This window comes from Gastrolobium bilobum, unplaced genomic scaffold (assembly GCF_033153095.1).
Source record: "Gastrolobium bilobum isolate Gb01-03AN ecotype WA unplaced genomic scaffold, APGP_CSIRO_Gbil_v1 utg46055, whole genome shotgun sequence".
In the NCBI taxonomy this organism is placed as follows: Eukaryota; Viridiplantae; Streptophyta; class Magnoliopsida; order Fabales; family Fabaceae; genus Gastrolobium; species Gastrolobium bilobum.
Window position 1 is genome coordinate 69274 of NW_026900127.1, and position 24182 is coordinate 93455.

The following is a 24182-nucleotide window of genomic DNA, read 5'->3' on the forward strand; positions in this document are numbered from 1 at the left end:
AAACCGGTACATCCTAAAAACAAAAAAGTAAATGATTTTATCATATGAGTTTTCTACCTATTCTATTCTGGGAACAAAAATAAAAATAAAAAAATTGATTTTAAAAAGATGGTCATGCATAGAACTGTCAATATGGGCCACAGCCGGCGAGCCAGCCCTTCAACTCCCATTATCAGCCCCCTTATTTTTTGGCCCTCATGTTATAGGGTTATTTTTTACCCTAGTCTCAATAACACTCATTTCTTTTGGGCTAACACAGGGTTAACCGCGGGCCAGCCCATTTTTTTACCAAAATCCTAAACCCCTAATTTCTGTTTGTTGTCGTGGTTCTTCTCCTTCACGGACTCCATTTTTGTTCCCATTTCTTCTACTTGTTCTGTTCTTCTTCTTCGTAGAGGCTCGTTTTGTTTGATAGCTATTCTAATTTCTTCTACTTCTCCTCGTTCTTCTTCTTCGCGGAGGTATGTTTTCTTCTCCTCGAAAGCTTCATGTTTTTTTTTCTCTTTGTCTTTGTCGCAATCTGTGATGGCTTCAATCTTTTTGAAACAAATGTTGTTGGGTCATCGACTGATTCACCCTTCTTGTGCCTATGAATTTTTTTTCTCTCTGTGTTCTTCTTTGGGTTTTTGTGGCAATTTCCCATGGCATGTGTTTCACACAACTTTAATTTTTTAAACCTATATAAATATTGTTCTGCTATCTTCTGGAGTTACACTGCACGTTTTCATAATCCCGATTTCTGATTTTTATTCGATTAACTTTAAAATTCCATTTATTTATTTATTTTAATTAATTTTAATTTTTCAAGAGTATGATGATGAGCTATGTTGATTGTTGGGAATAGGGATGTTCTGCTTCACTGCATGGTCAATGCAATTTTGGGGAATTTAGGTGTTCAATCAGATTAGTTATGCTTCTTCGGTGTTCATCCAAGAATCTATGAGTAATATCCCACAAACATAGCTTGCTTCCTACTTTATTTTCTACATTGAAAATCTGATACTAGTTTTAGGCATTAGCGTCTCCATTGAAAATCCCACAAACATAACTACTTTTACATTCAAAGGGTAATAATCTCTCTCCCCCTCTCTCTCTAAGTCACCCATTATACGAAGTGGAAGTGGAATGAGTTCATTCATTGAATCTTTGGAATCTGTCCCTAAAAGTCAATATTATAATATGCATCCTCCATTTTTATGAAACTTCTCTGGTTTTCTGCAGTGTAAAAGTAACAACAGTAACACAGTGAGTGAAGGAAGGAAAGGCAAAAACTCCATACAGGGAGTGAAGCTAAAGCTACTTATAGTGTTTTGTTTCAATTCTGGGTCCTTTATCTGTGTTCTGCGTATTTAACATGGATGGTTCACTCCCCAATCTATTTTATTTCGAAATGGCAGCGTAAAATGAAAGATACATTTTCTGATCTGCTAACAAAAAGCAATAAATAATTTTATTTTAGTTGCTTCTTGTTGCGTAAAATCGACAAGTGCACCGATCGTATCAAGTAATAAAAGTGAGTAAGATATCGTCCCACGAGGATTGAGGCACCAGATTTAAATTTAACTATTCCTTTCTTATTGGATGAACAAGGGTTGGTTTGAAAATAATGGTATTTGTAACAATTGTGAACTATTCAATATTTCGTGAATAATTCAGAGAGAAATTTGAAGAAATTAAAAAAAACAAAGATTGAGATTTGAGAAAAATATTAAAAGAAAAACTATTGCAGTAAAGGACGTCAACACCTTTACGATCCCCACCTTGTAATATTAATTAATATTTATATTTAATTACCCAATTGACCAAATAATTCACCATCTATAATTAATGAGTTAAGCTCTAATCCCTTAGTGATCTTAAGATTATTAACCCTACTAGAATCATAATCCCTTAGAAATTCCTTTTCAAGTTAATCCTTAAGCCCAGTGAATTTTCTACATTTGCAGTTCATGTAGCCTATCCCTAGTGCATACATGAACATTTATCTTACCCTTTGTCAGGAATTAGAATCCCAATATCCCTATTGTGAACCCTAACCCTCGCAATCCTAATAGAGTCGCGAATTCTAAAAGAATTATGGGATGAAGAACAGAGTAAAATAAATTCAATTGAATAATTAATCATAAACTTAACCAAAATACAAGGGGTTCACATCAAGGGTTGTGATCCTTACCACAATATAAAAAAACTAGCTAGACATATTCATGTCTGACAGTTTAAAATAAAAAGAATTCATAAAAACAAAAAGAAAAAGAAGATGAATGATTTTCAGCGTGAGCCTCTAAGAATTCTCTCCAGCCCAAGATGATGTTGTTTTAGAGTTTCTGCTTCCTTTATATAGCCAGCTACTCAATCAGATCATAATCCTTGAATTAATTCTGATTAAATTTCCATTTTTCTCATAATTCCACCAATCAATCAGGTCATAATCCTCTCATTAATTTGATTAAATTTCACTTTTAATCAAACTCCACAAATCAAGGAATGCATTCATGACGCCTGCGCGATCAGTGCCAAATTCGCGACTCCACAAATCAAGGACTGCATTCATGACGCCTGCGCGATCAGCGCCAAATCCGCGCGGATCGCGCCATTTTTTGTGCGAGACTATGCAATTTTAACTTCTCTCTTTCACTTCATTTTGATGTTTCCTGCTATCAAAATGCATAAATTGAGTGAGAGAATGATTGAGAAGGAATAATCAATATTTCTTGCATTTATGAGCTTATTTTCACACATTTATGATTAATTTCTTGCTTCTTTTACTTAGAAATCTTCATATGTTAGACGCATATCACTTCTGTTAGGAAATTGACCGAGTGCAATATTTCTGCCTCATTGTCTTGTACAACCCTGCTTTTATGTACTGAGTGTTGAATACTAATATTTTTTCTTGTTCAAAAAATTATACTGGCTTTCTTTATCCATGTATTTTCATTTATTTTAGACTGTATCAAAAGAAATCAACTAAATTACCCTTGAAAATGTGCCTTAAGTGATTTTCCCTTATGCCAAACTATACAAATTCTGAAGTGTAGGGCAAGAGAACAAGATCAAATTGCTTAACTTAGCTACAGTTCAGTACATATTGTGAAAATCATCTGAATTTCTAGCTTTCTTGATTCTTAAAATATCACATTGAAAGTATTCCTGGTTTAATTTTGCAGTAGTGATTTAACATTTTTATTCAAATGGAAATTTTTTCATGTTGTAGGGTTTCATCCAAAAAGGGATTTTTGATCCACAAAAGTGGATAATACCTGGCGATAAGTCAAAAAGTCTCTCGCTAAAAGAAGAGTTTATTTCTAGTAGAACAAGAGTATATGTTTGTGGAACAAGAGAAATAAAATCCAAGGTTGTTGCTGATGTTATTGAGGCACTAATTGGTGCCTTCATTAGCACCGGATTACTTGTAGTTTGAGGTGGCTTTTATCCTCTCTAATCTGTTAAGTATCACATTGGTTTATTTCTGGATTAGTTGTATGAGATTACTTATGTTGCATTGGTTTATGAATTTTATAATTGATTTTTTCTAAATTGATTTTTGGCCCCACTATTATACCCCCACTATGACACTGATATACACAAGTGTACAATTAAACATCTACTACAAAGTCCTTAACCCACATAGGGGCTCCTCTACTTCTTTTGCCCGTAACAATACCCCTGTCTACCAATTCAACCTTGTCCTCAAGGTTCAGCTGAGGATAGTGCAGCTTAAGTTCCTCTTCATCCTCCCAAGAAGAATCTTCTGGCAAGGAATGAGACCATTGAACCAACCATTGCGTACCAGATTTATGTTTATCAGATACCGTCCGAGACATTAAAACAGTTACTGGCTCTTGGACAGGAGAATTGCCATGGCTAAATTAAGGTACAATTGGAACTAAATCAGGATGTTGTCCCTTAAAAGGTTTCAAGACCGACACATGAAAAGAAGAATGTATCCTACACCCCTCTGGAAGTTGCAGCTGGTAAGCGACTGGGCTCAACACTTTAATAATGGGAAAAGGGGCCAAAGTACCTTTTGGCTAGCTTCTGATTTGATCGCCTTGCAACTGTCAATTGCCTATAAGGTTGGAGTTTCACCAACACCAAATCACCCACTGCCAGGGATATATCTGTTCTATGTTTATCTGCCTGGATTTTCATGCGATTTTGAGCTCCTTGCAAGTGATGTTTAAGTTGAGCAAGTAGCTCATTGCGATGGACTAAGGCTGTATCAACTGCTTCAACCTTGACTGATCCTCTAGGATAATAAGGAATCATCTGAGGCAATTTCCCATACAAAGCCTGAAAAGGACTCATACCAATTGAAGAATGGTGAGCTGTATTATAATGCAATTCAGCCCAACTCAAAAAGGAGGACCACTTGTGATTCTCATCAGAACAGAAAGCTCTAAGATATTGCTCTAAATATCTGTTAGTCACTTCAGTTTGCCCATCAGATTGAGGGTGGTAAGCTGTACTTGTGTGCAACTTAGTCCCACTCATCTTAAACAACAATGTCCAAAAATGACTGAGGAATACACTATCCCTGTCTGAAACAATAGACTTTGGATACCCATGCAATTTCACCACCATGTCACAGAACAAGGATGCTACTTTGGCTGCTGTATAAGGATTGGCCAAAGCTCCAAAGTGTGCATACTTTGAGAGGCGATCAACCACTACAAGGATGACTGAAAACCCACGAGATAAAGGCAGACCAGTTATGAAATCCATGGTAAGATCTTCAAACACCCCAACTGGAATGGGCAAAGGTTGCAGCAAGCCAAAAGGAGGAGTGGTTGCTGTTTTCACCATTTGGCAGATGGGGCAATTCCCAATGAATGCAGTTACCTCCCTTCGCATATGATACCAAAAAAAAGATGTTGACAGTCTGAGTAATGTGCGGGTCACACCAGCATGCCCCCCAATTGGAGAAGCATGTGCTTCACTAATCAAAATTTGCTTTAAATTAGATTTGGAACTTAACAGCAAACGATCATTGTAATACAGAATTCCAGCTTTTGCTGAAATTTTGGGATCAACAAACTCCCCACTTCTCAACTTGTTATGAAAGGCAATCAGCTCTGGATCAGAAGCATTTTCCCCCTTTATTTGCTCAATGATATCAAATTTAACTTCTGAAATCAATGTCATAACAGTACCTGCTCTCTCTTCCTCATACATTCTAGATAAGGAATCAGCTACAACATTGGAACTACCAGGCTTATATTCAATGACAAAATCATATCCCATCAATTTACAAGCATACCTTTGTTGTTCCAAAGTCTGAACTGTTTGGGAATGTAATTCCTTCAAGCTCCTATGGTCAGTCTTGATAACAAACTTGGAACCAAGCAAGTAATGCCTCCACTTTTTCACTGCTTCAGTTACAGCAAAGAGTTCCCTAACATATGTTGAAGCCAACTGCATCCGAGGTCCCAATTTCTTGCTAAAAAAAGATATGGGCCTATTGTTTTGTAATAAAACAGCTCCAATGCCAATTGAAGAGGCATCAGTCTCCACCACAAAAGGAAGAGAAAAATCAGGTAGGGTAAGGACAGGGGTTGAAGTCATGGTTTCTTTGAGTAATTGAAAAGCTCTATCTGCCTCCTCAGTCCACTTGAAGGACTCACTTTTCAGCAATTCCGTTAAAGGGGCTGCCAATTTGGCATAATGACAGATAAATCTTCGATAATAGCCCGTAAGTCCAATGAATCCTCTTAACTGTTTCACATTCTTTGGTTTGGGCCAATCCATCATAGCACTAATCTTCTTAGGATCTGCCTTGACTCCATCTCCTGAAACAAGGTGCCCCAAATAATCAATTTCTAGCAAAGCAAATCCACATTTATTAAGTTTAACCTTAAACTGGTTCTGCTGCAAACACTCCAAAGCCATCTGCAAGTGAAGCAAGTATTCCTCAAAAGAGACACTATAGATCAGTATGTCATCGAAAAATACTATGATAAATCGTCTCAAATAAGGTCTAAACATCTGGTTCATTGCCGATTGGAATGTAGAAGGAGCATTGGTTAAGCCAAATGGCATCACCAAAAACTCATAATGGCCATCATGAGTTCTAAAGGCTGTCTTGGAAGTGTCTTGAGGCTGCAACCTTATTTGATGATAGCCACTTCTTAAATCCAACTTGGAGAACACACTAGCCCCCTTCAATTCATCAAGGAGCTCATCAATAGTAGGAATTGGAAAACGATCCCTTACTGTTATTTTGTTTAGAGCTCTATAATCAATGCACATTCTCCATGAATTGTCATGCTTCTTTACAAGTAAAACTGGCGAGGAGTAAGGACTTTTACTGACCTTAATGAATCCAGAAACCAACAGATCTGCCACCTGTTTCTCAATTTCGGATTTTTGGTGATGGGCATACCTATACGGTCTTACATTAACTGGTGTTGACCCTTCTGTCAAATGGATAGCATGATCATATTCTCTAGAGGGAGGTAGACCCTGAGGTATTGTGAAAACCTCTTGATAGTGGATCAATATGTCCCACACAGCTAAAGGAACTGTATCTTGCACAGCTAACAGTTCTGCTATGGCATTGGTTGGATTAGCACCCACGACAGTGTTAGTTGCAGGTACCAACGTAGACAACACAAAACATTCAGCAATTGAATCCTCCCCTTTTCCTCCTTGCCCCTTCAATAGGATTCTCTGACTATTCCAATTGAATTCCATAGACAAATCACTATAATCATGAATAACTCTTCCCAAAGAACTCAACCACATGATGCCCAAAATAATTCCCAACCCAGTCAAATCAATGATCCATAAATCGACAACAAATTCATGCCCTTGAATGTTCAACACCACAGCTGGGCATTTTCTGTCACAAACTAAAAAGTCTCTATTCCCCAAAAACACTCGCATTTTAGGTATTTTAACCATAGGCAAGCCCAAACTAATAGCCAAGTCTTTCTGCACAAAGTTATGTGAGCTACCAGAATCAATGAGAATAGGAACTAACCGTCCATTCAACCGAATTCGAAACTGTAATGCTCTTGGATTCTGGTCACTGGACATGGAATGAAGTGCTGCATCCATGTGATGTAATTCTAACTCCCTAGACTCCTGTTGAAGCTGCTCTGGTTGCCAAACTATGTTTTCCTCAGTTTCCTCCACCTCTTCCTCCGAATTCCCCACCATAAACAACATTCTCCCTTTACAAACATGCTTGGAATTCCACTTCTCATCGCATGTATAACACAACCCCAAATCCCTTCTCTTTTGCAGATAGTCATTAGTCACTCTCCTACTAGATGCTGGTGGAGGTAAGGCCAAAACACTCGGTTTATGGGGTGGCAGATTAGATGGTAGAGCTGGTAAACTGGATTTGTTGTGGGAAACCCATGGAGTATTGGAATTAAGTGGTTCAACAGAAAGTGGTTTAGAAAAAAATTTCTTGTTAACAGAAGACAGAGACACACGAAGTTCTGTGTAGTGGGCTTCATATGTCAAGGCTAATTGCATTGCTTGATGCAATGAAGTGGGTGTATGTAATTGGATGGCTCTCCGCAAATCAGCATGTAATCCAGACACAAAGAAGCTCATCAAAACTTCATCAGAGAATTCAGTTACCTGATTAATCAATGCTTCAAAACGTCTGATGTAATCATCAAGAGCTCCCTCTTGAGTTAATTTCGATAACACACCTCTGAGATCAGTGTATCTGGTCCCACCAAAACGTTGCTTAACTGCAACCTTGAAATGCTCCCATGTTTGGATTGTGTTCCCACTAAACAACCATTGAAACCATGGTGCCGCCATTCCTTCCATCTTCATACCTGCCAATCGAACTTTAAGAGGCTCTGGAATCTGGTGCAACCCAAAGTACAACTCCGTTCTGAAAATCCAACTAACTGGATCCCTTCCATCAAATGAAGGCAATTCCATTTTAACAGATCGCATGACATTACGTGAATCATTAGGGTCGAATCGAAATTGATTCTGCCCTGGAGATTCAATGTTTCCGCCAACTGGATTGGGTCTTGTACCCCCTATATCACCGAGACGATTCTCGATTCCTACCATCGCAGCATGGATTTGTTGAAGCTGATTGGTGGCAGTGACAAACTGTGTCTGATGATCCACATATTGCTGTTGCATGTCGACCAAACTGCGATCAACACGCGCCTGAAAGGAACCCAATTCCTCCGCTAGCTCCTGAAGTCTCATCTTCAACCAACGTGAGATCACAATATGAAAGCACCAATGTTAAGGGTAAGACCCAACAAAGACGCAAGAAAATGAAAAGAAGAATTTCAATGTGTTTATTCAGAATGAATGATCTTTTTATTACAAGGGACCCCTTATACTAATCCTCTTCTAACTTCCCACGTGCCTTCCCTTACAATGGACACATAGATCCAACTAACTAACTAACTGCCACCTCACTAGCCAATACCTAGCCTTTTACTATTATACCCCCACTATGACACTGATATACACAAGTGTACAATTAAACATCTACTACAAAGTCCTTAACCCACATAGGGGCTCCTCTACTTCTTTTGCCCGTAACAGTCCGCGCGGGCTAGGGCCTAATGGGCCGGGCTGACCCGTTTTGACGGCTATTCATGCACACCCTCAAACGAATTCTACAGTAGAAGTGCTTTTTTTTTTCTTCTAGAAAAACAACTTTTGGCTATAAAAGAGTTCATCGAAACGGGCCCTAATCGATTACAAAAAGTAATTGTAAAGTATTTAAACTTAGAGTTTAATGTTTTTTTTTGCTGCATAATTTTTTTTTCTCACACTCATTTAAAAGTATGTGGCTCCATCGTAAAGAGAAGATAGAGAAAAAAATTAGTGGAATCTACTCACTTCTATATAAGGAGTGTGATTGAAAAAAATTTCCTACATCAAAATTAGAAATATTTTTCCCTTAAAAATAAGGGTGCATCAGATGTCCTATCACAAGATATCGTGCAACTAATTTTGAACTATATACTTGTATATATAGTTTTAATATTTTTTTTTAACTATGTATTCCCGTATATATTTAAAAATACTTTCCCTAAAAAAAAAATACATACACACACAAATTTTTTTTTTTTTTTTTTTTTAAAAGTACGCTAATTTTGAAGCAGAAATAATGCACATGGACTAGTGGACTAACTGTAATCTTTAAGCAGTAACGGTGAAGGGATGAGGTGTGAAAGTTGAAAGAGATGTTGAGGGTGGCGGTGCGATGGAATTGGAGGCCTATGGCTTCTCTCCCTTTAACTCGCTTCACATCACGACAGCTCCACACGCTCAAGCCCAACCCTAGGCCTCGATTCTCTAGCTTGAAGCTTTTTTCTCGATCCTCTTCTTCCGATGCTGTGCAAACCTCATCTTCTCTCTACGGCGAACTCCACACCTACCTCCGATGTTGCATGCCAGAGAAGCCGCTCCGAGTTGCTGTTCTTGTTAGCGGAGGCGTTGATAGCAGCGTTGCTCTCCGGCTACTCAATGCCGCCGGCCATTCTTGCACCGCTTTCTACCTCAAGATATGGTTCCAAGTACACCTTCCAATTTCATCCTCTTGATTAGATTAGAGTGCATTAATTGAGTTTTTTTTTTTAATCTTCAAATTAGTTCATTGCTAGCTGTTGCTTTCTTACATGCGGTTTTTTCTGTAGGAAGATTTTGAGAACTTTTGGTCAGAATGCCCCTGGGAAGAGGATTTGAAGTATGCCAAAGCTGTTTGTAATCAGGTAGGTCACTTTCTTATCAAATTCTTTATTGTATATGATGCTGACCAGTGAGTGACCACCACATTACAAATCTGATGCAAACGGTATTTGTATTGTATTGTATTTGCAGGTTCAAGTACCATTAGAAGTTGTTCATTTGACCGATGAATACTGGGAGAATGTGGTATGCTATGCAAGACTTCTTGTGCTCTAAAATCAATTAATAGCGTTTCCTGTTATTTAATTAGACTTTTAAGTTAACATATCTATTCTAATTGCAATAGTATAGGCTTCTGCCTCCTAATTGACTCACTGACCTGCATATCAGGTTTCCTACATCATTGAAGAGTATCGTTGTGGCCGTACTCCTAACCCCGATGTTCTCTGCAATACAAGAATAAAGTTTGGTATGTGTGTGTCTATTCACATGCAATGAATCCTACCAACCAAATTCTAGTTTACTTCATCTACTCTGTTTCTGTTTCATTAATCAAATATATATATGATTTTTTGTTAGGTGCATTCTTAGATGCAATCAGTGATATGGGTTTTGACTATGTTGCCTCTGGGCATTATGCAAATGTTGTCCACCCATTGGCAGATCAGAAGGATGAACCTTCTGTTCTAGAACTATCCCAAGACATGGTACCAATATGAGATATACATTTATGGTTAAAAAATTTTTGTTTGCATTTATGGGTTATAGGTGATATTTCTGTACCGGTAATTCTTTCTGAAGAATCTTTACTGATTAACTTATATTGAATTGTTTATGGTAGTTTTAAGTTTTACATATATTTTTTGCTTGCCTGTTTATTACTCAAGAAAATATTTTTGCATGCTGTCAGTTTCTAATGTGGTTTTGAAATATTAGGTAAAAGATCAAACGTACTTCCTTTCACACCTCTCACAATCCCAGTTGAAGCAACTTCTTTTTCCTCTTGGTTGCATTCCTAAGGTTTGTTATGACTGGTACCATTTACAATGCTGAAGTTGCATTTAATTTTGTCTGTTGTTTAGTCATTTTATGATTTCTAACATGAGAACTCAGGAAGTATGTCTTCAGAATATATTTATTAAAATTTTGAGTGCCTTTGGTAGTTGCTTGGGATTGAAAGTTGAGTGTTGCTTTGCAGTAACCATTTATAAAGGCCATCAATTTTTTTTTTTTTTTTGATACAAAAAGGCCATCAAATTCTCTAGTTCAGTATGAAGCATTTTTTTATCATCTTGTAGCTGACATTCTTTTGTTCCTTTGAAACACATCACTTGCTATCCAGTTTTTATAAGGTCTAACATGAGAACTCAGGCTGGATGTTTTCAGAATATATTTGTTAAAAATATTGTGTTCCCTTAATTATAGTTTGAGGTTGAACTTTGGATGCTGTTTTGTACTAACCATTTATAAAAGCCAACTAGCTATCTTGTGCTGTGTGAAGAACATTTTTTTATCATTTTGTGCAAGCAGATGTGCTTTTTTGTTTTTTTTAATAACACTACATGATGTTATGAAGAAATTTTCTATCTAATTTTTGTCTCCTGCCACATCATGTGCAGGAAGAAGTCCGCAGGCTTGCCACAAAATTTGATCTACCGAATAAGGATAGGAAGGATTCCCAAGGAATATGCTTTTTGGGCAAGGTATGCCTAGTGAACAGCTCTTTTACGCGGTATCTATTTCAATGTGTTGAGAAATATATGGTTCGTTACAAATTACCCTTGATCTGAAAGAGGATCATTAAAATAAAAATGACACTTATGGCAAAGTCCATTATTAATTATTGCAATTATTTTTTAATTTTCTATTTTAAAACTTTAAAGCAGTCATTTTGTTCACATTTATATTATTGGTTTGAAGCAAGTCTTGAAGATAGTTTTCTTTTACAAAACTATCTTTGTTCACTTTTTGAGTCAGATAAGATTCAGTGAATTTGTTGCAAGACATATTGGGGAGAGAGAAGGTATCATACTGGAAGCTGAGTCAGGAGATTTCCTTGGCAAACATCAGGGTTTCTGGTTTTATACTATTGGTCAGCGCCAGGGTCTACGGCTACCTGGAGGCCCATGGTTTGTTCACTCTCTGTTTCTTTCTGGCATCATTTGTATGTCTGATAAGTTTCCTATCATATAACACCATTTTATATTGAAGATAGATCCACATTGTAGGTGCAGAAATATGAAATTGTGAATAAATGCTAGTTTGCGGTCCCACGATTTTTTAACTTCTGATCATTCACTTGGAAGGGAGCAATTTTCCCACACAATTATTTTCCCGTTTTATATCTAATGCAGGTATGTTGTTGAGAAGGATGTTAAAAACAATGTAGTTTTTGTGTCAAGAAATTACTTTTCCTTTGACAAAAGAAGGCGCCTATTCCGTGTTGGTTCTTTAAAATGGCTTAGTGGGTTGCCTCCAAGCCAGACAAGTCAGCTCCAATGCAAGGTGGGATACCTTGAATGCCAATTTCTCCTCCCTGTTGTTAGAAACTTTCTCCATCTTTATAGTGCTTGAATTGCTGGTAACTCAACCTTTTCAGGTGAGACATGGTCCTGGATTCTATAATTGTAGCTTACAAATGGAAGTTGAAGGAGATGGCCCAGATGACTCTGCTGTCGTCCGCATATCTGAAGATGATCAAGGCCTAGCTGCTGGGCAGTTTGCTGCCTTCTATGAGGGAAGAACATGCATAGGTTCTGGTGTGATTTTGGAGTCCTGGGATGATCAAAGTTTTCCAATATGTACAAAAGCTTTAGAAATTGCAAGAATGGAAGATAAATCAAAGATTGGGAATCCAGTTAAGATAAAAGTTAAACCAGATAACCCGCTAGTAGTGTGTGATTCCACAGAGTTAGCAAGTAAAGCATCATGAGGGAATAAGAAATTTTGGAGTTGCTGCCACCGAACAAAATAGGCATATATGCCAGAGGAATGCAGTTTCCATATTCCCTTTCGAAGGGGTACAAAAAATTTGGCATGCATGGGCATACATGTAGGTTTTCTGATCTTTGGTTCTGGAACGTTCTCATGTACTTGTTCAGGGAAATCATAAATATTTTTTGGAGGGAGGAATGGCTACTCTAGGTTGCAATGGAGCTTCCATTATTCGGTGTTTTGAATTAAATATGTATAGGAGCTTCCATGGTTCAGCGGGTGAAATGAAGAATTATTAAATGAAATATACCTTGAGATGCTATTTAATTCTAACAAGAAGAGTTATTAAATGAGGAATTTCTTAGTATGGAATTTAATCAATGAAGAAAATATGGGGGAAAATTGACCAATACTATGGCATGGATTAAACAAACTTGCATAGCATCATTTGAAAGCCTTAGATTCAGCCCACCAAATTGTAGTTTTGTAAGATTGAATTGCTCCAATATTTTGCCAATTACCAAAGGAGGAGGGATATTCTAACTACTATAATTTTTTACTAACTTATTACTTATCTAATCACCATTTGATTAATATTTTTTTCTCTTCAAATTTTTTTTAACATTCTCTCTCTTTGATCCAATGATGATGCAATAAGTAGTAAGTTCGTAGTGAGAGTTATTGGTAGTTAGAATTTCTTCACTCTTATCAGAGTGCTAAGCTCAAAGGCTCATGTTCTGTAATTAATCCGCCTTTACTACCAGACCTGGTTATAGTGAAAATGAGAGGAAAAATCGGAGAAGAGAAAAAAAAAAAAAGGTATAAAAACTACGTTACGTTTAGATATAACGATAATTTTAACTCTCCTTCTTTTGTTATTGTTATTCACAAGTTATAAGATCTAATTCCGTTATTGACCGGTCGGGCATAGGTGGACTTACATGGGGGCTGGGGTGGGTCCCCCCTCCCTCCTAAAGTTTGAAAAAAAAATTATTAATGCTGTTAATATGTGGTTGTCCATCGACATAATAAGACTGAAAGAAAATGATTGTCTTTTGTGGCTTATATGCAGTAAAAGATAATTTGATTGTCCACCGTCAGGTTGTGGTTGTATTGATAGTCTGTATGGTGACACTATAAGTGTTTACTGGTCTAGGCTTTGTGCCTAGTTTCTTTTTGTTGTGTTTTTGTTTTAATTTCCTATTATTTCAAAAAAAAGAAAGATAATTTATCATAAATATGAATTTGAATGATTTCATTTCTTACTTTGATGGGTTTTATGTTTATCATTTAACATAATATAACTTCACTTTCCTATACACACATTAAAGAGGTAGGGTCCACATGTTTTTCTTTCCCTTTCATCATTCCAATTTCTCTCTCTCTTGATGTGAGAGTTGGAAACAACACTTACATTATGTTACATAACACTAATAAAACCCTACTTTTATAGTTATATATAGTTTTGAAAATGAAAACATACCAATATATAAATACACCTTATCCATAAATACCTTGCTAAGCTGGCAAGGAATATTGAGAATTTTGCCATTCTCTAGACTAAAAATGTTCTAGTAATTTTTTTCATTAATAATTTTATTATTTTAATATTAAAAAAACACACATTGGTGTTAGTATAGCGCTTTGAGAGCTCAAGACTTCTCTATTTATGTTGCTTTCACCTTTCGATTTAAATTCTAAACACGTATTGTGTTGTTTAAAAAAAAAAAATTATTCTAGATTTTTGTTCTCATCCCACTTACCCACTAATGCAAAAAAAGTTTTTTTTAGATAGCTTGAAGGTATTCCCACATAACCTTTTCAAACTATTTTGTTTTCGGAATACGACTTCAAGAGTAGTTCCTCATTGAAACAAATGGTACATTGAATCACTGTCACTAGAGGCAAAAAAATTATGATACATTTTACAAAAGTTATAGCAAATTTTTTTTATATCTAAAATAATTATGCAATTTTATTAGGTTTTTCCTGGCGTTTGGTTGAGGAGAAATTTTTTGAATACTAGGGAAATGTAATTGATAGGGAAATGGTTGGAAAGTGAGTTTGATAGGAAAATGTAAAAAAAAAGTTGTTTGGTTGAAAAAAAATTTAGCAGGCAAATTAGATAAGATTTATAAAGTCTATGTTTGGTTTGAGGTAAAATATAGATAGGGAAATAAGTGACAATTACGAAAATATCCCTGTGTTTAAAATTTTTGAAAAAATAAAAAAAATTGTAAAATAGAGAGAAACGCGAAAAATAATGAAGACCATGCTGACAGATAGAAACCTGCGAGGTCATAAAGGTTTGGAACTTCACTGTTCTTTCATTGTGTCTTCTAACTATTTTAGTTCGCTTCATCTGGGAATGGAACAATTGCTACAAAAATCATCATCTTCTTCTAGAAAGACCATAACATTGGAAAAATGGAATGGTTTATCATCCACAAAGCTCTCAAAAACTTTCACCATCAAGGCTTCATCGTCCTCTTCCTCTGTCTCTATTCAAAGGTTCTTTCTTCCCTTTTTTCCATCATCATCACCCAATTTTCTCTTTCTTCCCAGTTTTCCATGCTAAAGCTTCATTAACATGAAATAGGAATGTGCAGTTGCCTTATCATGAAAGTGTATAGTGTGCAAACTTATGGGTTTCGTTCTTCTTCTTCTTCTTTGGAGTTAAGCTATAAAACTTGCTTGTTTAACCTGTAACTTGCAACATACTTACAACAGAAAAACCATGTTATATTGCAAGCATTTCTAGTTAAAACTGTGTACACTGTGTCCTTACACAGGAGCCAAAGCCAAGACAACAAAGTTTGGGAACAATAGCACCCACCTTCATTGGTTTCATTGTTGGTTCACTAATCTCCCCTGCATGTCTTTGGTTGTCTTGAACCAGTGAACCAGATTGGCTTTGTTCTCAGAACCAGAATTTATCTTTTTTTGTTTTTTGTTTGAATGTAATCCATTGGAGTAGACTTTTTCACCTTCACAATTTAAGAGGTTCGGGTTTTGATTGTGAATTACAGCAGGAATTTGATTTTTACATTGAACTGTCCCAAAACATTCGCGCGCGAACAGATGGGGTACGCTCGTCATTAGCTCTCTTGCCCAATGTCACCATTTACCTAGCTAACATACAATACCATATATCAAGAGGGATACTTTAGCCGGCTTTCTCATTCAGATAGACGTCCAAGTTGTTTCTGTGGCAATCTCATTTAGGTAGCAAAATATTCAGAATCCCTAAACCAAACAAAGGCACCCAATTATCTCACTTCTCACTTACCCATCTATCTCAACATTTTCCCCCAACCAAACACACCCTAACAGACATTTTTGCATCCTTAGTGTGATCATTGCAACCAAAGCTGATATTATATTTTCATAATAGTAATATAAATTTTCGCCCCCAATCATATAATTTTCTAGGTCCGCCACTATGGCTGGGATTTTTGGATCACAGGTTCAGCCAGTGTGTCATCGCTTAAACTGTGTGACCCGAGTTAGTACATGAAATGATGAAAACCTAAATTTTATACATGAAAATACTCAAATACATGTAAAAAATTTATTATGCAGGGCTGCAAACATACATAGTTTTTGTAGGGATAAAAGAAAGTCATATATGGTAACCACATAGAGTATATTGTAAAAGAAATAAACAAAGAAAAAAAAGAAAATTCAAGTATAATTCCTCTACCAAATATCCTCAACTAATCATGTTTAATAATTATAAGACATTTACCAATAACTCTTCCCATAAAAATGGATTTGTAAATAATCAATATGTTATATTCTCTCAATCTACTGTTTCGCAAATTGCTTCAGTCTTTAAAGTTGGAATTTGAAATCACTTTAGGAGAGTATGCTACAAACAAACAAAATTACAACAAACTTTAAAAGAAGTTTCACACTTTTTTAAGACATGATGGGACAACTTTGGTTTTTTTTTTTTTTTTTTTTTTATAATAAAAATGCATGACCTGGTAGTTTTGATGACCTGATCGAGTCACCAATTTTGATAAAATCCGACTGATTGAAACTATTTTTTATCGAGTTTGATACATAACCGGTTCAAGTCTTGACTCGACCAATTGACCGATTTTCGAATCAACTCATGGTTCGAGCCACGTCTGTTAACACGGGTTATTTATACTACAATTACATCATGAGAACTGCTTTCATTTATTGTAAGGTGTCAATTTTCTTTCGGGGTATTGTTGTTAAGGAGAGCTGCCTCTCTACTCATAAGAGAAATGATGGCTGATAAAAATAGGTTCTCTGGGATAAGATACAAGGCGAATGCAGGTTCTCCCTTGCAGAATTTTATTTTATTTAAAGCTATTTATTTTAAATCTAAATCAAAAGCCGACTTGAACATGAAGGTAAACAATTTAATAACAATAATATTTCTTTCATAAAAACATTATCATATAAATGCTCGTAAAATCTAATATGTGGCGTGCATGTGATGAAAAAAGTAAGAGAGAAAAAAACAATTACAATGAAAAGTTCATAAGTTTATGAAAAACTTTTCTCGTTATAAATAACATAAATGAATTGACAAATTTAATGTATGTCGATTAATTATTAATTTATTTATTAAAAATAATTTATAATTAAAATTTTGCAAAAAAAATAAAAAATCATCAGTTCTTTTAAAAATAATCAAATCAAAACATGGTAGATGTTAATAAGTGATTTGGACACTTTAACAATAGATCAGATAAGTGATTTAAAAAAAAAGCGCTTAATAAGATTTCTTTTTGTTCGGAGTAGGATAATGCTCGAAAGCTGATGAATAAAGCCAGTGGAAAAGCCTAACAGATGAGAGAAAGAGAATAGAGATAAACCCCGCCAAATGTTCAATGGCAACTCTTTTCCAATTACACGCTCCCGCTCCTATCTCTTATACTCTCGCTAAAACCCTAAACCCCATTTTCCCATTCCATAACACTATTCCCTTCTCCCCTCCGATTCTTTGCGCGCTTTCTCGCCGAAAATCTTTCTCAGTTCCTCGCCGGAGCCTCCCCCCCTCCGTCCTACGGTATTGTGCCGGCAAATCCTCAGGAAGTGTCGATGACGAAGAAGGATCGGAGGAGTTCGACCAACTCGACTATTCCGACAACGATGACGTTGATGTCAACGCGCTCGAGCAAGAAGCGAAGGACGCAGTCCAAGCGTATTCAAGCTCTCTGTCTCAGATTTTGAGTATTGGTTAGTCTTTGTTTCGTTCAGGCTCGGAGTCGTTGAGTTTTTGCTTATCTTTGCAGTCTTCATTAATAATCTTTCTCTGTTTGATGATTTCAGAAGATGAGAAAAATGATCGCGAGGAAACAGCTCAATCTCACAAGAGGAGTAAACAGAGAAAAAAAATTGTTAGTATAACATTCAATTTTGTTAAATATATTAAGGTGACCAAATGGGCAAATTCTGGAACTCCATACAATTTGAAAGAATTCAGGATAAGTTGCATGTGTTAGGCGGTGAAGGACTTCAATAGAACAAATCATAATAGTGTGCTTGACACGGTATCTTAACCAAAATTTTTAAGACAATGGATCTATGGGTCTTGTCCTCTCTTAACTTATTATGGGACTTCATTGCGCATGCTTGAATATTTAACATTCACCTCTCAAGTATATGTCCTCCTCCCTCACGCGCAGACGTCTTTCAAAGTATTTATGGGATTACCGATCAAGAGAGAATTGGCCAATGCTTCACAGTATAGGTTAGACACAAATCCAAATACCAATAACCATTTCCACATAATTAGCCCAGCCAAATCATATGCTCTGATATAACTGGTTAGGCAGTCAAGGGAAGCTTAATAAAAAGGAGACCTTCATCAATGAACTAAGCAACAAGTTACAATAGTGTGCTTAACACCATATCTTGGTTCAAAACCTTAAGAAAATGAGTTTACGAGTCTTTTCACTTATATGGTTATATTAATGTGAGATTTCATTACTCACACTTGAATTTCCAACATTCTTTCTCTCGTTTGAGTCCTAACGGCTTGTAACACTTATTTTTAAACAAATAATTTTTCTTTATTGTTTGTAACTTGTTAGGACTTGAATTATTTCTTTTGAAGAGATTGAAATAAAATATGGTCGTTTGCTGAACCTTGTCTAATTTGAATAGCAGATCCCTGACAATCTTCTCCCAAGGGTTGCAATTGTTGGAAGGCCAAATGTCGGCAAATCAGCGCTGTTTAATCGTCTTGTTGGGGTATTGAATGTTTCTTCTAGCTTTGATTTTTTCATTTAAGTTTTAATGAAACTGTTCTAGGGAAATCACATTGGAAATTTCAACACGTCTGTAATCTGAATGGTGAATTTGATTTATTACGAAAGCTGTATCTTTCTGCATAAATTGTAGGGAAACAAGGCAATTGTGGTAGATGAACCTGGGGTTACCAGGGATCGTTTATATGGTAGGTCATATTGGGGAGAGCATGAATTCATGGTAGTGGACACAGGTGGGGTTCTCACTGTTTCAAAATCACAATCTTCTGTTATGGAAGAGCTGGCTATTTCTACTACCATTGGTATGGATGGTATTCCACTTGCCTCAAGAGAGGCAGCAATTGCCAGGATGCCTTCAATGATTGAGAAACAGGCAATTGCAGCTGTGGAAGAATCATCTGTTATTATATTCCTGGTTGATGGTCAGGTATTTTGTATGCTGGCATATTATATATCTTATATTTTCCCTTCTCCTCCAAGTCTCTATCCATTTTTTTTCTTCTTATTTTTATATAATAAATAAATAAAAGGATAGCAGGATATGTAAGAGAGTGGTATTATATTACTTGTATTAAGTTTTGTCGGGGTTATAAACCCATGGTGATTCCTCCCGGGCCATCAGAATAATTAGACAGTTTTTGGTAATAATGGAATCTAGCTGAATCTTGGAAGCTTTTAGTTGTATTTTTCTGCATTGAGCTATTTGAGGTACCATCTGGCTACAGTTAACATATTTGTACACCATAAAAATAGGATATCAATTTTGTTTGTTTTTATACTTATTTTAAATGCATGATATGATCAACTTTTTCAATAAGCTACTCTTAATCATGACCTGTAGACGCTGATGATAATTATGCTGAACAGGCAGGTCTAACGGCAGCCGATGTGGAGATTGCTGATTGGCTGCGAAAAAACTATTCAAATAAATGTGTCATTCTTGCAGTTAACAAGTGTGAATCTCCACGGAAAAGAATTATGCAAGTGTCCGAATTTTGGTCCCTTGGGTAAGCTATGTCGGTGAGGATGCCCTCTCCTGGGTGGGTGGGTAGCTTACATGCCTGAGGTGTGGCTAAACACAGTCGAATGTGGTCATGACACTAACTATTTTAATAAATAATGCACTTATTTTGATGTTTCCTTGACATAGATATCTAGGAGTACAACTTGATCTGTGGTATGTTATGTTTGGTTTTGATGTCAAATTCATGGCTATGATTTCAAATGTGCCTCAACAAGTATGTTAGTTGAGCGGTTCGAAGATACAATTGAGGTCAAAGGTGGTATTGATACTTACTTTTACTTTATCAACATTTAAACTTAATTAACCATCAAGGGGAATTGGATTAACCACTTATATTAGTGGTTAACTTAACTAAATTTTTTTAATTATGATGTGGTTAATGTTAAGTTTTGGTTAGTTCAACTTAAATATGGATAAGGTGTGAATACCACTTTTGACCTCAATTTTATTATGGAATCACTCTTAGTCACAATTTACTTTGTTGTTTACTATGTGCAAGTGCAACTTCATGTTTCCTCTTATTATTTCATATGAGCAATTATAAGGAGGGAAATGAGTATGGTCAGGCATAAGGATGTAGATCGTTATGTAGTTCCATATATTCATGTGATTATGATATGACAGCAATTACATATTTAATAAAGAAACTTCATTTCTGTTGCTGATTTGGACCTTTTAGAAGTCATGAAGTTATTCAGGATTAGCATCATGAAACATGTTGAATATATTAAAATTAAAAGTATATAAGATAGACAAAACTTTATCTCTGACAATTAAAAATCTAAACAAGACCCTCCTTCCCCACAAGAAAAGACCATGTAATAGAAAAATTTTAGTTACTGAGGATGCAAAGTGAAATTCTGAACCATGTTGTTTATTGATGCTTTCCTAACTGTAATATGTTGTAATTAACAAATTGGTTGCTGTGGTTACTATATCAGGTTTGAACCAATTCCAGTATCAGCTATAACAGGGACTGGAACTGGAGATCTTCTTGACCTTGCTTGTTCAGGGCTACAGAAAGTTGAGGTTTGTTTTCCATAAAGGTTGAATTCTCGTCTGTATGTATCATTGTCAATGAGTAGCTTTAGGTGCTATTTCTATTTTGTGTCGCAAGCAAGTTGATTTGGCTATATTATGCATTCACCTACCAATAATATCATTAGATTCAGTTGGAAGCATTCTTCATCACCGTACAATCAGGGATCAACTTGTTTTATTCTTTTTCTAGACCCTTGCTTTTTAATCTTTTCATTTGGGTTCATTGATCACTGACCCCAACTAGTTTGGGATAAATGTGTTGTTGATGTTGAATTTATTTTGTGCTAAACAATAGGAACCGGAGAATATTGATGAAGAAGATTATGTTCCTGCAATTTCAATTGTTGGTAGACCAAATGTTGGCAAAAGTAGCATTTTGAATGCACTGGTTGGTGAGGACAGAACAATAGTCAGCCCTGTCAGTGGCACTACACGTGATGCTATTGATACTGAATTCACTGGAGCAGATGGTCAGGTTTGATTTTTTTGGTGACTAACTAGTAACCACTGTGTGTAGTCCACAGTAAAAGCTAGTGACTACTTAAAATGTTTTATTATGTGCTGTGAGAATGAAATTTGAAAAGGATTAGTTGTTTATAAGGTTTTACCCATCCTAACTTTGTTGGTTTAGGGCTGTATATGTTTTGGATCATAACAGATTGTAATAGTGATTTGGTAAGCTTTTAAAATTTTGAGTCAGCACAAAAATTAATTTCTTATTTTCTTTCTCTAGAAATTCCGTCTTATTGACACTGCTGGAATAAGGAAAAGAGCATCTGTAGCCTCAGCTGGCAGTACAACAGAAGCTTTGTCAGTGAATCGAGCATTTCGTGCTATTCGTCGTTCTGATGTCGTTGCTCTTGTCATTGAGGCCATGGCTTGTATCACAGAACAGGTTCCGGATTAATGCTTTTATTTGTTACATGAAAAAACAGGTTGTTTTCCTTTTGGTTATAAGCAATTACTACATATAGGCCCCGGTTGTTTAATTTATTCCCATAGTTGTTTTAAAAAAAAAAATTATTTCGAATGTCTCTTGAAGGACTACAAGATAGCTGAAAGGATAGAAAAAGAAGGGAAAGGTTGTGTGATAGTTGTAAACAAGTGGGATACTATACCAAATAAAAACCAGCAGACCGCAGCGTACTATGAGCAAGATGTCAGGGAGAAGCTGCGCAAACTTGACTGGGCTCCAATTGTTTATTCTACTGCAATAGCTGGTCATAGTGTCGACAAGTATGTTTTAGCTGGAAAACTATTGATGCATTTAAGCTGCATAGTATGCTAATTTCATGCTTTCTTTGAATTCTCCCAGCTTTTCCATTACAACAAGTTCTCCCTTAGGCATTCATATTTATAAGCAATTATCAATTTGAAATTTCACATGGTGAATGAGGCAAACTATATTTTGTTGAAATTAGCCGTTGCGGTCATGGTACACTTATTTAGTAGTCTCGTTATTGGCTCTGCACATTTTTGCATATACTGGTATTTCTTGATGTGTGGTAAAAAAAGTCCTTAGTTATTCATGGGGCTCTGAGTGTTACACATGGTAATGGCCTTAAGAACTTGGCCGTTTTTGGAAGCTTTTCTATTTGGATATGGGCTAACTTAGTTTTTCTGGCTGTAGCATTTAATTAATGATATATTTAAATTGAGTGGTGGATAAGTTTTCTAGCATGTAGACAATAACATGGTATCATAACTGTTGTTAAAATTATGTCTTATTCAGTTTTGATATTTTTCATTTCCCCAATTGAATAGCTCATTACTTATTTTTGTTTTGAACAAAAGGATTATTGATGCTGCAAGTGAAGTTGAGAAGGAGAGATCAAGAAGACTTGGTACTTCTATATTGAATCAAGTAGTGCAGGAAGCAGTAGCTTTTAAGCCTCCTCCCAGGACAAGAGGTGGAAAAAGAGGCCGTGTTTACTATTGCACTCAGGTGTTTGTATCATGCAATGGTGGTGGTTAATAATTAGTAGTTGGTATTGTATGTCTTTAGCTTACTGTGGATGTTTGGATGTCCCTTCTATTGTTCATGTTAAAGACGTTCCAATTGCATTTGGTGCAATGTTAAAAGGAAAAATATATTATACTAGTGAAATTTTTTTTCAATGATAAAATGAACGAAATGATTAGTGCTACAGGCTTACTTATGAACTCCTTTGTTTATGCTATGTAATGTAATCATAGATTACAATATTATTACGTGGTGGTATCTTGTATATATTCTAACTGGGAGTTCTTTTACAGGCTGCTATAAGGCCGCCTACGTTTGTGTTCTTTGTCAATGATGCTAAACTTTTTCCTGAGACTTTCCGGCGCTATGTGGAGAAGCAACTGCGTTCAGATGCAGGCTTTTATGGTACACCCATTCGGCTTATGTGGCGGAGCAGAAGGAAAATGGGAAAAGATGAAGGTCTGTATTTGTTTGAGGTGTTTGTAGTATCAATATTGTTATTATGTCATCTGCTTCTTGCTTTGGTTTTTTTTTTTTTTTGGCTGCCCCCTCCCCCAAAAGAAGGTTAATGATGCTATAGACATGTATATATGATTTTCTCACAGGCAAAGCCGTGACAAGGACCCAAGATAATCTTACGTCACGAGATCAAAAATTGGTATCAACTACACCATAGGATCAGACATTTTATCAATGGAAGAACTGGCTGATTCTTTGTGTTGAAAAAAGTGAAGGGACATTTTATTAGGGATTACTAAATGCTTGTCTTCCCTGAAAAATTTCAAGGTTAGTAAAAGCTCCACAAGGACCGGATTTATGCCTAAGGTTTGGATGAGAATCTGACATTTACACTATATAGGGATCGTGATGTTTCTGTAATTCTTTAGTAAGCACTTTTAAGTTTGTAGTTATGAGGTTCTAGCACATTCATTGTAAATAACTACATTGTAAATTTATAAGTTATTGGAATTCTAATTCTGTGACTATTTTTTCAAATATTTAAGCGGGGAACTTTTCTACGATCACATGGTCGATACTCTGGAAAGATGCTCAAGTTTTTGCTGAACAATTGCATAATTTTTATGTAAGAATGCTATTTGGTATGAATTACTTTTAGCGAAAATTGTTAAGAATTTGGTAACTATAGTATAATCTAAAAAAATGCATTTATGTATATTTCACGGAATCTACATAGTACTTTAAAGTATGTTCCTTGCTGACATGTATAACGTTACGTTACATCCATCTATGCATATGCAGCGTAACGGGACAAATATGTTTTTTTTTTTTTAATATTTCACCGGTTTAGTTCTTTGGTCAAACGTATTATCAGACT

The 24182-nt window shown here is 35.9% G+C and overlaps 2 protein-coding genes across 5 annotated transcripts; both read left to right on the forward strand.

The window, feature by feature from the left end:
- Positions 1-324: 324 nt before the first annotated feature.
- LOC133295419 (uncharacterized) lies at positions 325-12947 on the forward strand. The gene is made up of 12 exons (XM_061494257.1): positions 325-461; positions 3215-3422; positions 9150-9518; positions 9639-9713; positions 9823-9876; positions 10021-10099; positions 10210-10337; positions 10567-10650; positions 11250-11333; positions 11608-11759; positions 11985-12135; positions 12230-12947. Exons 3-12 carry the CDS (start codon positions 9186-9188, stop codon positions 12560-12562), a joined length of 1473 nt encoding a protein of 490 aa, XP_061350241.1. The 5' UTR covers positions 325-461; positions 3215-3422; positions 9150-9185; the 3' UTR covers positions 12563-12947.
- Positions 12948-17372: 4425 nt separating this feature from the next.
- LOC133295412 (uncharacterized) lies at positions 17373-23823 on the forward strand. 4 transcript variants are annotated; one of them, XM_061494245.1, is made up of 12 exons: positions 17373-17784; positions 17878-17945; positions 18715-18801; positions 18952-19245; positions 19686-19825; positions 20784-20871; positions 21179-21358; positions 21617-21778; positions 21926-22119; positions 22678-22828; positions 23140-23305; positions 23452-23823. In XM_061494245.1, the coding sequence occupies exons 1-12, from the start codon at positions 17436-17438 to the stop codon at positions 23520-23522; spliced, it is 1950 nt and encodes a 649-aa protein (XP_061350229.1). In that variant the 5' UTR covers positions 17373-17435; the 3' UTR covers positions 23523-23823. The 4 variants fall into 4 exon arrangements, with proteins under 4 accessions (XP_061350229.1, XP_061350230.1, XP_061350231.1 ...); XM_061494246.1 differs by having other exon boundaries at positions 18718-18801; XM_061494247.1 differs by lacking the exon at positions 18952-19245.
- The last annotated feature ends 359 nt before the right edge of the window (positions 23824-24182 follow it).